The sequence below is a fragment of the Vanessa cardui genome, chromosome 20 (assembly GCF_905220365.1).
Source record: "Vanessa cardui chromosome 20, ilVanCard2.1, whole genome shotgun sequence".
Classification (NCBI taxonomy): Eukaryota; Metazoa; Arthropoda; class Insecta; order Lepidoptera; family Nymphalidae; genus Vanessa; species Vanessa cardui.
The window spans coordinates 7,119,143-7,135,731 of NC_061142.1; the positions used below are offsets into that span (position 1 = coordinate 7,119,143).

General features: G+C 29.5%; 5 protein-coding genes across 5 annotated transcripts; 3 read left to right on the forward strand and 2 right to left on the reverse strand.

The window, feature by feature from the left end:
- Window positions 1–257: 257 nt before the first annotated feature.
- Window positions 258–2,061, reverse strand: LOC124538609 (transcription initiation factor IIA subunit 2). Its single transcript, XM_047115723.1, has 4 exons — window positions 1,761–2,061; window positions 1,558–1,685; window positions 1,372–1,478; window positions 258–433 (listed from the first exon to the last, which is right to left on the reverse strand). Exons 1-4 carry the CDS (start codon window positions 1,830–1,832, stop codon window positions 414–416), a joined length of 327 nt encoding a protein of 108 aa, XP_046971679.1. The 5' UTR covers window positions 1,833–2,061; the 3' UTR covers window positions 258–413.
- Window positions 2,062–2,549: 488 nt separating this feature from the next.
- Window positions 2,550–9,329, forward strand: LOC124538478 (complex I intermediate-associated protein 30, mitochondrial). The gene is made up of 5 exons (XM_047115556.1): window positions 2,550–2,944; window positions 7,634–7,851; window positions 8,435–8,620; window positions 9,016–9,160; window positions 9,231–9,329. The coding sequence occupies exons 1-5, from the start codon at window positions 2,650–2,652 to the stop codon at window positions 9,308–9,310; spliced, it is 924 nt and encodes a 307-aa protein (XP_046971512.1). The 5' UTR covers window positions 2,550–2,649; the 3' UTR covers window positions 9,311–9,329.
- Window positions 4,852–7,585, forward strand: LOC124538477 (transforming acidic coiled-coil-containing protein 2-like). Its single transcript, XM_047115555.1, has one exon. It carries the CDS (start codon window positions 5,173–5,175, stop codon window positions 6,751–6,753), a length of 1,581 nt encoding a protein of 526 aa, XP_046971511.1. The 5' UTR covers window positions 4,852–5,172; the 3' UTR covers window positions 6,754–7,585.
- A 1,886-nt stretch (window positions 9,330–11,215) lies between the features above and the next one.
- Window positions 11,216–14,391, forward strand: LOC124538255 (transforming acidic coiled-coil-containing protein 3-like). The gene is made up of 2 exons (XM_047115246.1): window positions 11,216–11,475; window positions 11,603–14,391. The coding sequence occupies exon 2, from the start codon at window positions 11,688–11,690 to the stop codon at window positions 12,654–12,656; it is 969 nt and encodes a 322-aa protein (XP_046971202.1). The 5' UTR covers window positions 11,216–11,475; window positions 11,603–11,687; the 3' UTR covers window positions 12,657–14,391.
- Window positions 14,392–14,434: 43 nt separating this feature from the next.
- Window positions 14,435–16,375, reverse strand: LOC124538254 (probable cardiolipin synthase (CMP-forming)). The gene is made up of 5 exons (XM_047115245.1): window positions 15,873–16,375; window positions 15,660–15,797; window positions 15,343–15,558; window positions 15,006–15,101; window positions 14,435–14,759 (listed from the first exon to the last, which is right to left on the reverse strand). The coding sequence occupies exons 1-5, from the start codon at window positions 16,263–16,265 to the stop codon at window positions 14,607–14,609; spliced, it is 996 nt and encodes a 331-aa protein (XP_046971201.1). The 5' UTR covers window positions 16,266–16,375; the 3' UTR covers window positions 14,435–14,606.
- Window positions 16,376–16,589: the final 214 nt, after the last annotated feature.

Sequence of the window (16,589 nt, forward strand, 5' to 3'; positions counted from 1 at the left end):
CGGTGGAGTTTTTAATTTGACTAACTTAGGTTACTGTTTAGACAGTGAGCTATCTTTAATATTTTTCTTAAGAAATGTTATTTACAGAAAAGTAAATTAATGCTTACTGGAAAAAAATAAACATGAAAGCACTTGAGCTGGACTATAATTTTGAGGCCTGAAGTTATTGTCACTATTTTGCTTTGATTAAGATATTTCCATTTTGTGACAGTTAAAAATGTAAAAATATATAACTAATGAATAATGAAAAAAGTTTCAACACTTCACTGTTTAATTCTATAAGTGGAAAAATATTTCATAAACAAAAGTCTTCAACAAAACATTTTTTGTGTACAGCAATTAATAATTTAGGAAACAGCAAATAGTTATTTTTTGAAAATAATTAAAACTAACTTTCTTCATCACATCATTCATTATCTTCGATCATCAACATCTGAAAATATAAAAAGGCAAATTAGTTTTAAGCATAATAAATATGAATGTGTAGGGTATGTGTTGTCATGTCTTAGCAAATCTCTAGGTATATGATAGATATGTGGGTATAAGAGGACTGAAAACATATTTCTGATTGCTGTCAGTATTCAACCGACATCAAAAAAAGAAGGAAGGTTGTCAATTCGACCCGTATGTTTTTTTTCTATGTTTGTTATGCGATAACTCTGCCAATTATGAGCCAATTTGAACAAATCTTTTTTCTGCATATAGGTAATACCTCAAGGGTGGTCCCATTTAAATTTAATAATAAAAAAAAACGACACCCAGTGGTGGAAAATTAGGGATGAACTTTTTTATACGCAATATCTCCGCTGATTATAAACCAATTTGAACAATTATTATTTTTGTGGTCACGCATATGAAGTCAGTTTTATTTATTTTAAAAAGTTAATTATATTTATCAATTGAATTTTCAAGCTTTCCTCCTAACCAACTGAGAAAACTTTCACTCACAATTTAAGCATTGGTGACAATACAATAGAGTACATTGAGTTTTTTTGTAGACATACATTGGATTGTAACAAGTGCAGCTCCAATGAGCCACAAACATTGGTAACCAAGTTGTCGTGTCTGTTATACCTGTAGTTTCAATGTCGCACTCATTCCTTCAAACCATAAAACAACAATACAATGTATTGTTGTTTGGCAGAAATTTGTGTTGGATGGTTGTGGTTAGCTATCCCTAATATACTTGCAAAAAACAACCACTGAGGAAATGAATTCCTCTTACACCTCTTATTACACAAACAGCAGTTTAAAAATAAAAATGTTAAATCAATACAGTACCCACTTCTATCGAACTCAGAGACTGCATAGCACAATAACAACTTTTACTAAAACAATAGTTTGAATGAAGTTAGTACATATAATACTTACTTTTACCATCACAAGCAACTATTTTTACTTTATCCACCTTTGCAACTTCTTGAACTTCCCTAAACTCTACATCATTTAACATAAATGTCCATACATTATCACAAAACCTGAAAAATAAATAGTTTATGAGAATTTTATAAGTCTATTCGAAATTGAAACCGTAAACAAGTAAATATAATTTTATACCTGTAAGTATTTAGCTTTCCTGCTTTAAAAGTTAATCTAGATTTTACTCTGTTGGATAAGGCTTGATTTATAGATCTATCGAACTGTAACATGACTTTTAATGCCAATGAGTGTGTTATTTGTCCATACTGAAAATAAATCGAACAATGAATTGGTATAATTTTACTGAAAAAAAATAATTTGACATACAAATAATAATGTACCTGTATTAATTCCTCAAGGCTTTCTTGTAACGTGTTACCAATTGTCGTATTTCTATACAGTTGATATGACATAACTGCTTAATAAATTTATGTGGTTTAAAAAAAGGTATTTAAAATTTATTTTAATATTATTTGCAAGCGCAGTTCTTTTGCTTGCATCAAATTATCAAAACGGATGCAAAATGCCACAGAGTATAATAGACAGGTGCCGAGTAAAATTGTTGCATTTACCACAGATCACAATAACACGGAGCTATTATCTAATAAATGGCTATGGCCTACACTATTATTAAATTAGAATTTATTTGTAAGTGTATTTTACCTTTACAGCGTCAAGAACACGTATTTACTAATATGATCTCATTAATGTGTTTATAACTTGAAAGCCAACAAAATTACCGTTAAGTCGAAGTTGTCCCTGCAGAATGGATTGATAAAACCAACAAGATCTGCTGAAAAAGATTTTTTTAGTAGGTGATTAGATCGCTAGAGCAACATTTAGAGAACAAAATTTTAAGAATGTCTAGAGTTTGGACCAAACAGTAGCAAGAAAAATGTAGCGGCGCAGCTCTCTATAATGAACTAAACTCAAATATTTGTAAGAATTGTGGTATCGCTACCATCCAGGATGGTCGAATATAATAACGCGTTTGGACTGACAAACACAAAATAAACGACACTGATGTTTCAGCTTTACGGTGTACCGCATCTTTTACACTGCCGTGTGTAACCAGCCTAATGGCCAACAGCTGGTTTTGACATATGATGTCAATATGTTATTTAAATGAATGCATGACAATTATCTTATAAACATTGTAGGAGGTTATATAAATTGATTACTAATAAAGATGAATTGAATTATTATTAAATTAAAACATTATCGTTCAAAATGGCATTATTTAAATGCTTTAAATTAAATACATTTCAAATGTATCGTTTACCCTCCACTTTATGCCAAAATTTTGAGTCCAGTTTATTGAAATTTCCCTCTTGTATAAATAGGATTCCACATCGTCAATTGTTTTGGGAAAAAGATAGGAAAGCAGGTTATAACAGTAAGGAACAACCTGGCAAAATCCAACATATCAAAGATGGCTTCAAAGAGCTTAAATCGGAATTTAAACTGTTTACTCAAGAAATTAAAGAGTTCATAGCAGCAGATCCTTTGCTTATCGCACGACCTGGTGAGTTATTTTTTATTACTTCCTTCCATTACGCTATTTTTGTATGGTAAATTGTCATTTAGACACTGAGCTTTTAAATTTGTATCAAATATCAAAATATCAAAATCTGACAAATATTAACATCACATTTTGGAGACGAACCATTCTTTAAAATTAAATCTTTGAAAAAAAATTTATGTGCACTATGACATAATATTTATATGATGAAATACTAGGCGTGATTTATTTAATTTTATTAACTCATGTATGCAGTGTGTTTTTGGTTGAAAATCTTCCATTCTAGAAATTCTAATCTTGTCAAAAAGGCTTGCGGGCCAGACATGGGCCTATTTACTTTTAAATAGATGGTAAAATATATGCAAACCCAATGAGACAGTACAAACTCCTATAAGGTGTTAAACATTTTTAAATTACCTTAATCCAGATTTTTATATTTATTGATCTTCTTTTAAAATGGCAAAAGTACTTTGATGTTGTTAATTGATAGCAAACCAGATTATAAAAAAAAACCACTATGTAATGCTCAATTACTGATTATTTCATTGATATTTTGGTAATTATGACACCAACCTATTATGTCTTTTTTAACTATTCAAACTTTTTATAAACTGAAATTATATAAATTTTGCCCAGAGGATCAGAATTGCGATTCAACAGGGAAATGCTGCTAGCATTCTTGCTACCATTCCTAGCGGTCAAGATTTATACAGTAACTTGTTTTAGTTCATATTTGTATATATTTAAGCATTTAATGTTATGTTAATAAATGATGTATGTGACCTTTGTAAAAAAAAAAATTATAAACTTGGAGGTGAGTTAAAGTTACATCACAATATGTTTACAACAATAATATTTATATTCTATAAAATGAAAACCATTTTGCCAGAGCAGTGCCATTCAATCATTGTATTTACCAGTTTTAAAGGTAAACTCAATTACAACAGTTAAATTTTGCCTTTACAAATTGATTGTACTATGGTGGACCATAGTAGGATGTTTTAATATATGGTATTAGTTTCTAATTCCTATTATAAGGGTTTGTAGATATTTTATATCTTATTAATCATATAATTTCATGTCAAAAAAATAATTGGCTTTAAAATAAATATTAGCACTAAAAAAAATCGTTGTGAAACCTGACTGCAAATTGAATTAAAACAACATGTATGTGAAATAAAATTCCAGAAATCGTAAATTCAAATCGCACTCTTGCTCTAAACACACTACACAGACTAAAATAATAGCCGAATACAAGTACCTATATTCAAAGATTTATCGATACTATAATTTAAACTAAATTTCAGTTTATTTTAAATTTTACATGGATACTTAAAACCAATGATATTCTAATAAACAGATATGTTATACCCATACTAAACAACAGAAAAAAGTGTGCCGCGCCGGGGACCGTTTATTTTACATTTCATTACAAGTAAAAAGGATAGCTTGATAAAAACAATAAGTAAAAGGGATAACTAGGTGTTTTAATTACGCAAAACGTTTTACTATATAATTATGATGTATTATAACGAATTACTGGCATAATTATAATGAAAATGACTAAAGGCAAACGTCCCAATTATTAACGTTTACTAGAACATCATTGCTTAAAACTAAAATACGATTCAGATAGGTAATAGGAATACGATAAAAAATTAAAAAGTCAAAGCTACACGTAGAATCGACGAAAAAGACGAGTGTTATAATAGGCCCCATATACACTAGTGTATAATATAAACATTAATACCAATTTTTATAACTTTAACCGGTTTCGAGTACCTGTTTGTGAAATAACGGTTTATTGAATATGACTCGTCATATGAAATCTTTGATGTAAACGACTTTTATAATTTATCCGTAAACTTATCCATTTATTGAATTTGAATTATTTTTATTTATTTTTTTTCTATATATATGGCTTGTAATAATATATATAGGTAACACAATCCTTCTTTTTTTGAATCTGATATTGACATTGTCACAGCTGTCAATTAAAAAAAATTTAAGATTGTAGACATAATCTGTACACTATCAGTTTCAAAACTTTCCGTTATTTCTTAACAACGGCTGGAATATATATTTTTATAAATATAGATCGCTATTGTTTTGCTCTTTTCTACCTGTGATTATTAGTTAAGAAACTGAGAACTTCAAACAATTCCTAGCATATTAAAAGTTTTGTGAATTTGTTATTGAGATAAGGATATACAACCGACTTGATAAATCGAATGTTTACTAATATTCTGTCTAATAATTCGTCATATTTTAAAAATGAAAAAGGTGGCCTAAGCAATTTATACCCTAAATATAATATTCTCTCAAATCGCGAAATAAAAAAGAGTGAAATAAAAACTGAAAACATGCTGTCGTCCCGAGTTAGTACTATTGCTTCTGATGAAAGTTTCATCACTCCCGTTTCTTCAGTAGACGATCTTATGGCTCTATCACCCAAAAAATCAAGAGAAATCTCTGATCAAACTAACGTTACAAGTGATTTTCTAACGGGCACCGATTTTGATAGTATATGTGATATAACGATGCAAGAAGTACCAACGTGTGATGATATGTTTATGGATGCTCACAGCTTAGATTACCTTGTTAAATGTGCGGAGACAAATAGAAATCAAACTTTAATCGATAGAGGAAAAGAAAGTCTATTTGTAAAATTTGATCCACTCTACGCAAAGAAAATGTTGCAAGATGCATCTGATAATGCTCAAAACTCACAAACAGATTCTTCTGAATGTGATGTTGGCTACGAAACAAGCAGTTCTACATCAGTCTTAAATGAAAATGTCACTGAAACTTCTAAACACACATTGTCAACAAGTGCTATGATTTCTAAAAATGGGAAAGATAAACCAACTCAGGTTGTTCCACCTGTTGTAAGCTGTGATGTCCCAAAGCCTAGTACAACTCAGACAAAACCTGTACCAGCTCTAGTACGAAGTGTTTCTGCCATTCTTACACCAAGCCAAGTAGCAACAGACAGGCTCATAAACTTCGCCGGAAACACTCCACCGACAGCTGCTCCTAGAAGCCCTCGTCGTCCACAATATGGGGCTCAAGAAGTTGATCGTCTCCAGTCTCTAAGAATAATTTTGCAAAACCAGGATCAAGAAGTATTGCTGTTAAGGCAAGAGAACAGAGAGTTAAAATCCTCCTTACAAGATATTGAACACAAATTTTCCCGCACAAAAGAAGAACTTGAAAACAAAATAAAAAAATTAACTGATGAAAAAGATGCTTTACAAGAGAAGGAATGTAGATTGATTCAACAAGTTAATGACAAAACTATAAATAATAAACAAATGTGTATTGTAATGGAGGAATATGAAAAAACTATTTCATCTATAATAGGTGACCAGCAAAAAGAAAAAATACTGTCACAAGAAAAGTTTGAAAAATTAACACTAGAAAGAGATCAAGCACTCAACCACCTTTCAAGTATGGAGAGTTCTTTCAATGATTTGTTAACAAAGTATGAGAAGTGTAAGACCTTGATCCTAGATTCTAAAGAGAGGGAAAGAGTTCTTAATCTGAAGATAGTTGAGTATGAAGCAGGATTGGAGAAATATGAAATACTATATAACAATCTTAAGCAAGTTACAGCAGATAATTTAGACAAAGCAAATGAAACACTGGATAATATTAAAAAGGCTCACAATGTCGAAATCACAAAGTTGAATGCTACAATTAAAAAACACGAAATTATGATATCTTCCCTCCAAGAGTCGTTGATACAAAAGACAAGAGATAATGAAGAATTGACTAGAATATGTGATCAACTTATCAATGAAGTTCGCTAAACTATTAACAGCATATAGTAAAGCTCAAGATATTATTTGAATTTTAACATAATTAAACCCTGATTTCTAAGAAGAATGCTTAATTTTAACTTATTCTTTGTAGCCATTTTATTAGCACTTGTTTGCTTCAGAAATGAGCATTGTGATTCCTAATTATAAAATTTTGCATAAATAAGATTATTTGTTAAAAATTACTTAGCCAATGTTAAAATTAAGGAAGAAAAGATTTATTGTGCTGTTTAATACAGCTCTTGTATTAAACAGTACAACAATTATTTTCTTATTGATATGGTACGATAAGATTGATTTATAATATAGTTTATTGCTCACTTAAGACTACTTTTATTGACAAACAAGAGCTGTAGAAGTGAATTTGACTTTGATTTATTTAAAATTATTGTGGTGGTGCTTATTAGGTTTTTTTAAACTATTATTCGAACTGTTATGTTCATTTAGTTGTATAAAATGTTTTGCTTTGCCGAATCTCATGTTTTGTTAAGAAAATATTTTTTAACTTTTAAATTTATTAATTTGTATTATTAACTCTTTATTGACACTTAAATTGCTAACTATTGTGACATAAAGATATAATATGTAAAAAAATGTTTGTTTTATTTGTCTTAAACAATTCATTAATATTTTATTTAGACAAAAAGCAATTAGACTAATTATTACCTTAGAAATGTATTCTTCACTTTGTTTTTATAACTAATGATATTAATATTTAGACAACAATAACATCTGATTCGTGATGTCTTTTGTTATGTTTGCCTTATAAACATATTCTAATGGTAATGTTAAAGATAATTTTTTATTATTTATTTACTATTAAAATAACATGCATGGATGCATCTTAACCTATAAAGTATTTTCTTTCCAGGTGAAACAGATCTGATATGGTGTTTTAATGACCCCAGTGTAATAAACAACTTTGTAACAACTTGTGATAGTGACCACAATCAAGGATATAGTTCTTGTGGATTTGACCCGAGTCCAGCAGGAAGAGCACTATTTCATGGTTATCTGGACACAAGAGTACCAAAAGATGGGCAGGTTAAAAAAGCAGGCTATTGTTCTATTCGTTCTAAACGAATAAGGGTTAGTGAGTTTTATATAATGTAAAATAATGTAGAAACCTATGGTCAACCCAAACTCTATAGAAAACAAGTTTTTTGGCGCGATGATTAAAAATGCTGAGTAAATTTTTGGATGCACTTGCACTCACATGTAAGCTACGCCGTGTAGTTTCTCGCTAAAACTCTCGAAATAACAGACTTCACACCTATTTTACAATGTTTACGTTATTTCAAATCTAAATTATTGATGATTACATTTGAGAGTGAGTGTCGAAGTAGTGTTAAAAAGAGGAATTGAAATTATAATAGTAATTATTATCATTTCATCTACTTTTTAGATTATTTTATTACTTATGTAATTAAAAAATATTAACACGCATAACTAAATAAATTTAGGTGGGTTTTCCTTACTTTTACAACCCTTTAAAAACATTTTCTTCAATGCGTGGTGATGAATGGAATGCATAGCTTAAGTAATTATAAACAATATAATAAGACAATACACAGACAGATATAAACAATTTATGCATTTGTAATATTATAATGAGATGTTAGATATTTTTAATGACCCTAACATAATACATAATATCAAAATATGTTTACAGAAATCATTTAAGCGAGAAACAACTTTTAACTGGAATTTATACAATACGATTGTCTTAAAAGTAAGAGGCGATGGAAGATCGTATTTATTAAATATATCTTGCGAGGGATATCATGATATCACTTGGAACGATATATATCACTATGTTCTCTACACTAGAGGAGGACCTTACTGGCAAATCGCTAAGGTAATACTAGGTACCCACAGAGATATACCTATAAATCTGTATTATTTTGTTACGATAATGTGTTACACAAATTATAATATTGAAAGTTGGAGTACAACTTTAGTTTCCTTTTTTTGTAACTATTCTATTTCTAAGAAACCTTATTTAAATTCGATTTTTGGGTAAGTAGTTAAGTACGTATCATTAACTCAAAGTCTAAGTCGTAATGATGCTTACAAATCGTAAAATCCCCGCCGTATCTAATAAAATATTCGTTATATTATTATATTATATTTTGTTTAAAAAAATTACGTAGGTTTAAAAAAAAAGTCACCTTTACCGCGGTCGTATTTTGGTGATCATGTGATATAACAATAAAATTTCTGTATAGTTTTTTTAATTTTTACAATTTTCAGATTCCATTTTCTAAATTCATTCTGGGATCAAAGGGTAGACTACAAGACAAACAAACGAGGGTACGATTAGATAGAGTCACTCATTTCGGTATATCTTGTGGAGATAAAATCAATGGAGTTTTTAATCTAGAAATTGAATACGTTGGTAAATATTTTTCTTAACATAATTCGATTAATTTATTATTATTGTTTTAATAACAATATTTCTATTTCAGGCTTAGAATATGACCCTACGCACAATGAAGAGTTTGCTTACGAAATGTACAAAACAGATAGATATATAGTTGGTGTATAAAATAATAAAATATTATATTACTAAATTTACGTTTTTATTTAAATAAAAAGCTATTCTCATTTTTCCGCCTTATTTAAATAAGGCAAATCAAATATTGACGTATCATAATATATATAATAAATATATCAGTAAAGCCCATTACACAATGAAAAAAATAATATATAAGAGATAAGAAACAAGAAATAAGGAATAGCGTAATCCAGCGATGGCAGCGCCGTTAATCAATTCATAATTCAAAATAAGATATTCAAAAATAAGGAATAAGAATAAAATTTCCGTCCGTTCCGGAATAAGGAACAAGGAATAAGGCATAGCACAGCAACCAAAACACAATAGGTGATAGGCTACAATATTCAACTAATCACAGCGGTTGAATACCTGCAGGCTGCAGCTGGTGTGCGCACGAAGTACGAGTGTCAAAAACAAAACCTCATTGTTATTAGCATGCCCGGCGATTGGCTGGCTATAAGAAATAAGAAACAAATTACCACCGCGACGGAAATTTTATTCTTATTCCTTATTTTTGAATTGTGAATTGATTGACAGTGCTGCCATCGCTGGATTCCGCTATTTCTTATTTCTTGTTCCTTATCTCTTATATCTTATTTTTTCATTGTGTAATGGGCTTAACAGCAGCACGTAACCAGTAGCAAGTATTCAACCGCTGCGATTGGTTGAATATTTTAGCCTATCGCCTATTGTGTTTTGGTTGCTGTGCTATTCAAATCAAAATAAACTTTATTCAAGTAGGCTTTTATAAGCACTTTTGAATCGTCATTTAACAATTACCGAGAAGAACCGGCAAGAAAATCAGTAGTTACTCTTTTTTAACATTTAAAAATACAAAGTCATGTTAATTAAATACAATTATTTAAATTAATGTATCCTGCTTGGAAGTCAACAGGTATTAACTCCACGCTTTCTTATCATCTATAAAATCTTGTATCAAATAATATGCTTTTTCTACCAATGTATTTTTTACTAACGATTTAAATTTACGAAACGGCAAAGTTAAAAATATCTGCGGAATTTTGTTATAGAAACGGATACCTTGCCCCAAGAAGGGTTTACTGACTTTGCGGAGTCGGAAACTTGGCATTATAAGCTTATCCTTAATCCTAGTGCACATACAATGATTATCCCTGTTTTTGTATCAAAGTGATCAATGTTACTGTGAATATGAATAATATTGTTGTGAATGTATTGCGACGCAACAGTGAGTATTCCTACTTTGTTAAAAACATCCCGAAGAGAGTCTCTAGCTCCAAGATTATGAATAAACCGGATTGCTCTTTTCTGTAAAATAAAGACAGATTTAATATCTGCAGCGTTCCCCCAAAGTAATATACCATATGACATAATACTGTGAAAATAACCAAAATAAACTAAACGAGCGGTATCAATATCAGTTAGTTGTCTAACTTTTCTAACCACGTATGCTGCGAAGCTGAGTCTAAGTCCTGATAGGGAAGACTCAGCTCCTTATTCCCTATTTTTTATATTTAAGTTCCTTATTCCTTATCTTTTATACCTTATTTTTTTCATTGTGTAATGGGATTAATATGATAAAGTTATAAATTTATTATATCAGTTATGTGCTCAATTTCAATATTTAATATACCTTATATTAGTTTATCAGTAGATATCAGATAATAAGCAGTACGGAACATTAGTGTAAAGCTACAAAAACAATTTTCGTAGCATACGTGATCAACTATTTAGAAATTCATTATTTATTAGTGATAGCGTTCACTGTATAATTATACCTATAATATATTATATTAATATACTATAATAATTAACTGTTTTACAGTTACGGCCATAAATAGCAGAATTGACTTTCTCAAATTGCCTGGATTATTTTTATATTCTGTATCTGTTTCTTTTACATATTATTATAATCTGTGAAATATTCTGAATTCTGATGTCATCCATCCGTCGACCATTTAGCGAAAAGTCGTAATTTTTACCAAATAAAGTAAAGTAGTGAATCGGATTGAACAAAGTGAACAACTGTGAAAATTATGAAAAAAAACCGTGAGCAATAAAAACAAATGAGTTAATGAGTATATTAGTGGAATACCGTATTCATATTATGAATTCTTAATTCCATGCGTGGGATGTTTACAAAATTTTTGTAGATTTATTAAAATTCCGAGCAAAAGGTGAGCTTTATTAATCTTGATTTTATTTGCTACACATTTTTATACACATTAAAGTATATTATTGATACTTATGTTCTCAGTAGCAATGTCACTGTCCTTGGAGATGTAACGATTTATATGGTTTTAGGGAATATGTCAGCAGAAAGAGTCCGAAAACTTTAGTCAATAAAGACAGTGCAGTTAATTCTTTTGTGTAGATTTTGTAAAGTACCATGTCAGGTACAGAGCAAAATATTGCAAACTCAATGCAACAATTATCTGTGCAACCAAGTAACAGTGGCCATACAGATAAACCTACTCAAGTAGTTACTCCCGCAGTAAACAGGAGTCAGCCTGCAGCAGTCAAAGTTACACCAGTTAAGTCTAACACAATTTCGCCTGCTATTGCTACCATTGATAGACTTTTAAACTTGGGTGCCAGTCTTCCACCTCCACCACCTGTCATAACAAGACAATCAGATATGGACCCACACACTTTGGAACAGCTGCGAGCTGTTAAAGAAATGCTGACAGCACAAGAAGAAGAAGCTCAAAGCCTACGAGACCTCAATAGAGATTTACGTGAGCGATTAGAGGATTGCGAAACAAAAATTAAAAAACTGACAGAGCAAAATGAGGAGTATGCTGAGAAAGAAAAATCTCTCTCACAACGTGTTGCAGAAAAGGTCAGAAACAATAAACAGATGAGTGTAGTGATGGAAGAGTATGAGCGTACAATATCATCTCTTATAGGGGAAAGGGAAACTGAAGCTAAAAGATGGACTGAAGAGAGATCTACTCTTTTGAGGGAGCGTGATGAGGCTGCAGCTCATTTAGCTTCTATGGAACATGCATTCAATGATGTTCATACTAAATATGAGAGATGTAAAGTAATTATTCAAGGCTACAAGAGTAATGAGGAGACTTTAAAGAGAACTGTGGAAGAAAATAATGATGCAATACAGAAGCTAGAGGCTCGATATGAAACATTACGACAACATGCCATGCAGCAATTGAATAAGGCTAATGCAGAACTAGACTCTGTGAAGAAAACTCATCAAGCTGAGATTTTGAAACTTAATGCTATGCTTAAGAAGAGCGAAGTGCATGCTTCTTCTTTACAAGAATCACTAGCTCAGAAAATTAAAGATAATGAAGAGCTTACAGCCATCTGTGATGAGTTAATAAATAAAGTAGGTTAACATGTCACAGTCTGTATTGACTATACACGTAATCATTTTCATTTACTCAACTAACATTTAGATTATAACAGATCACATTAGAGTACACTAATAACCACTCACATTCACTCTAATGTATAACATTATTACAAAATACTTAAAGCAAGCAAGTGCTGTTACCATTTCATAAAAATTATATTGTATTTAATTTATATTTTATAATTGTATGTGCAATCAAGTGTCAGTTTTATTATTGTACAATTATTGAAAATATCAAATAGAATTAAAGTTTTTATGTTATGACATTATTATTTATATACTTTGTGAATTGTGTTATCTCTTTGTACTAGAACATTCAATTCACTCGGTGCTTTGCAAAATTAAACTAGCCTTTTACTGCTTGCTTAACATACTCTCGGGTTATTTATTAAAAAAGTATTAATTAATAATCTATAAAAATAGTAATTCTTTTTTGCATATATGTGACAATATATTGCATATAAGCCAAAGATTTTTTAAAGAATGTTGGCTGGTTAATGGTGCAAATTTCAGCTGGTTTTGGATTTTGTAATACAATTTTGATTTGTCTTTTTGTTTTTATTATTTTTTTTATCTATGATAGGTAAAATTTTATATCTACAAATTAAAAAACAGATTTTGTTGCAGAAAAATAACTGATATTTTTAATACCTGCTGCCATAAGTGATTGATAAAAATAAAATATAATATTTAAATTTGTAATATAAATAAGAGTAGTTTGTTATTTTTGTGCTTTCCAACTATTAACATTAGTACTATTTTGTGTTATGTTCATTTTAAGTTTATAAAATATTATGTATTAAGTTGGTAATACTTTAACCAGGCTCTAAATTTTTGCTTGTTTAATTGATCTAGTCTTAAAACTAATTTTCTTAACAGTTATTATGCTTTCAAGAGATTATTGATGTCTTAAGTAATATAATAATAATGTTTAATAATATTTAATGAATTTAGAATTTAATGTTCTTTACCTATTTTCCATATGACACCATAGCCCTTTCACACATAGGCCTAAATTAGGAAAAATATTCTAAAATTTTGTTCCTATTCTAATATCCATGGGTGTGAGGTAGTATACTGAAATAAAGACTTGAATTATCCAGCAATAAAATGAATAATTTGTATATATAAAATCTTTTTGGTTGTACAGTGAGTGTGCCTTTATGAAAATTGTCTCACCATCCATTCAGTCCAATATTAGTTTGTTACAAAATAACTTGAAATTGGTAAAATTAAGACTATTAGGTATATATAGTAACAGTAGTGTCCAAGATATGGTTAGTAATATTGTTTTTATTGACAATGCAAAAGTATTACAGCTTGTAATATCATGGCGTTCTATATATTATAGTGGAATGCCTAGATAACACTCAGTTTAATTACTTATATCTATTTTTTAATATAATTGTCTTTAAAATTATTTTATAAATTAACTATTGGCTAACAAACAGTAACAAAATATTCCTTTTTAACAACTGTCAACATTCCACATATTATTTTTGTAAACATTTTATGGATACTTAAATTTTTTTTAACTGTTTTTATGTCCATCATCTCCATTATTTTTGACAGTTTTTTTGTAATCAATAGTTATGGTTGTATTTTGGATATGACTCAAAATTGTTATTGAAATATAATTTTGTTTTGTTCTCTTAGTCTAAGTATAATTTTGTACTTTTGTCATTTTTTTTATAATATATGAGTATTTTGTGCATTATGAGCAGTTTATTCATGTGAATAGAATGATTTAATAAAACTATCCCTATTTTATACAAATCAGACGTTTATTTTAACCATTTGATATACTTTTTAGGCTTAACAATAAATACATTTTGTGGAAAACTGTTTAAAAACATTTTCAATCCAAATTTACTTTGTACACACAAATCATACATGACAAGTGGAAGACCAGATGTGTAATTCAAAAATTACTCATAATTTCTTCTTCAGGAGTTTATAGGTATCTTTACTTATAACATAACTGATTGCTGAAACAACAGTGGATGCAGCAGTTAATCCGCACAGTGCATTTAGTGCTGGATGATCTACAAAATTGAATACTGGTGAAGCTAAAGCCGTTCCTACCTGAAATTTGAAGTATTAAAAAAATTAGTATCATTAAATTCAAATTATTTAAGTAAATTATTAATACTTCAATTGAAAAGTGAATGCTAAAAATGATTACATTTGATTATGGGTTTTTATCAGTAATTAAATCTAAAGCAGTGAAGGACTTGATACCTTAAAATTCAAATCATCTCTCATTTTGTTTATAAATAAGTAGCACTAAGTAATAATTTTCCTTATAGAAACATAATAAGAAAAACTTGCCAGTAACAGTTGAATTGCAGTATTAACTTTGCTGATAAATGTTGGGGCCAATTGAGCTGTTGCATGAGTCACATCAAAATACCTACTAAGTGTTTTCTGTAAATTAAAAAGAGAACAATTTTAACACAGTTTTACAACAAAGTTTTTTATTAACATAAACATTTAATCAAAACAACATTTACTAAAATAGTTTAAAGTAAATGCAACAGTATATAATTATATGAGAATATGCTTATTTCATTTTTATTAAACAAAGAATTTACTGCAATTAGTTTAAAGTTTTTCTATAATAAAACTTTAAGATCATCCATAAAGGGCCAAAGATATAAATACTTACCGGGGGTGGTAGACTGATATATCTAATTACAAAACCTGCTCCAACTAATACTGCATCACGAGCCACAATCAGCAAAGTCAAAGGGAGTGGTATCAAATTTTGCCATGTAAGACTAATGAATAGTGTAGCTATAAGGACTTTGTCAGCCATGGGATCCAAAAATGAACCCATTTTGGATGACTGACCTTCCCAATTTCGTGCTATCCATCCATCTAACTGCAAATGCACATAGACTTATTTTATGATATAAGGTAGAGCTTATGAGATTATGTAAAATCCAAATGACTAATGTTTCTCTAAACTGTTATGTCACTTACCAGATCTGTAACACCCGCAAATACTAATAATCCTAGAGCCAAGTTATAATTATCTTGCAAAATGACATAACCTAAATATGGAGACATAGCTATTCTAGTCATGCACAGTATATTGGGTACAGTAAAAACATTTTCTTTCTGAAATAAAAAAAAAGCGATAGGTTTCAATTAAGAATTGATAGTCAATTTATTTAGAAACAAACATGTTCCAACCTCCACAACTTCCTCGAATTTTTCTCTAACTTTAGCCCTTGTTTCTAAAATATCCTTAACTAAATGTTCTTTCTTAACTTTAAACTTTTGACCTGTAATTTCTTTTTGTTGTTTCAAGTCACGAACAATTTCAACACCTTTTTGTCGAATTCTGTGCTCTGTATCCTTTATTTGAACCTTTTTTTGTTCTAAAGCATCTTTTAATGCTTCTGCTTTCTTATCTATTTCTAAAAAATGTTTTTTGTTGTCGGAAGAATATACACATACTAACGATGAAAGTTTTGGGTTAAAAATTATTCGCCGCTTTGTATTAATAAGAGTATTAAATTGTCGGCTTGATGTACAACTCAATGAATGAATTTGTTTTATAAAACCAACCGTTTTGAATCTCATTTTTAAAATAAAAAAATAGCGCGTATCTTTTTTTAAATAGCTTTTTGTAAAATATTGAAAGTTACACTTATTTACAAAATGTTACCGACGACCAGCTGATATGTGACAATATGACATTGACAATTTACTAAGCGCTTATCAACATGATAAATTATGTAATAAATAACGCTAAACATTGTTATAAGCTTTGTTTTGTTGAATTGAATATACCTTTACTTTAATTTTTTATAAGACATAAAAAAGGAACAATTGTTTTATTCTTACTTATAAAACTTTACACTTGAAAAGTAATTTTGTATATGTGATTGAAAATTATCGGAAGGA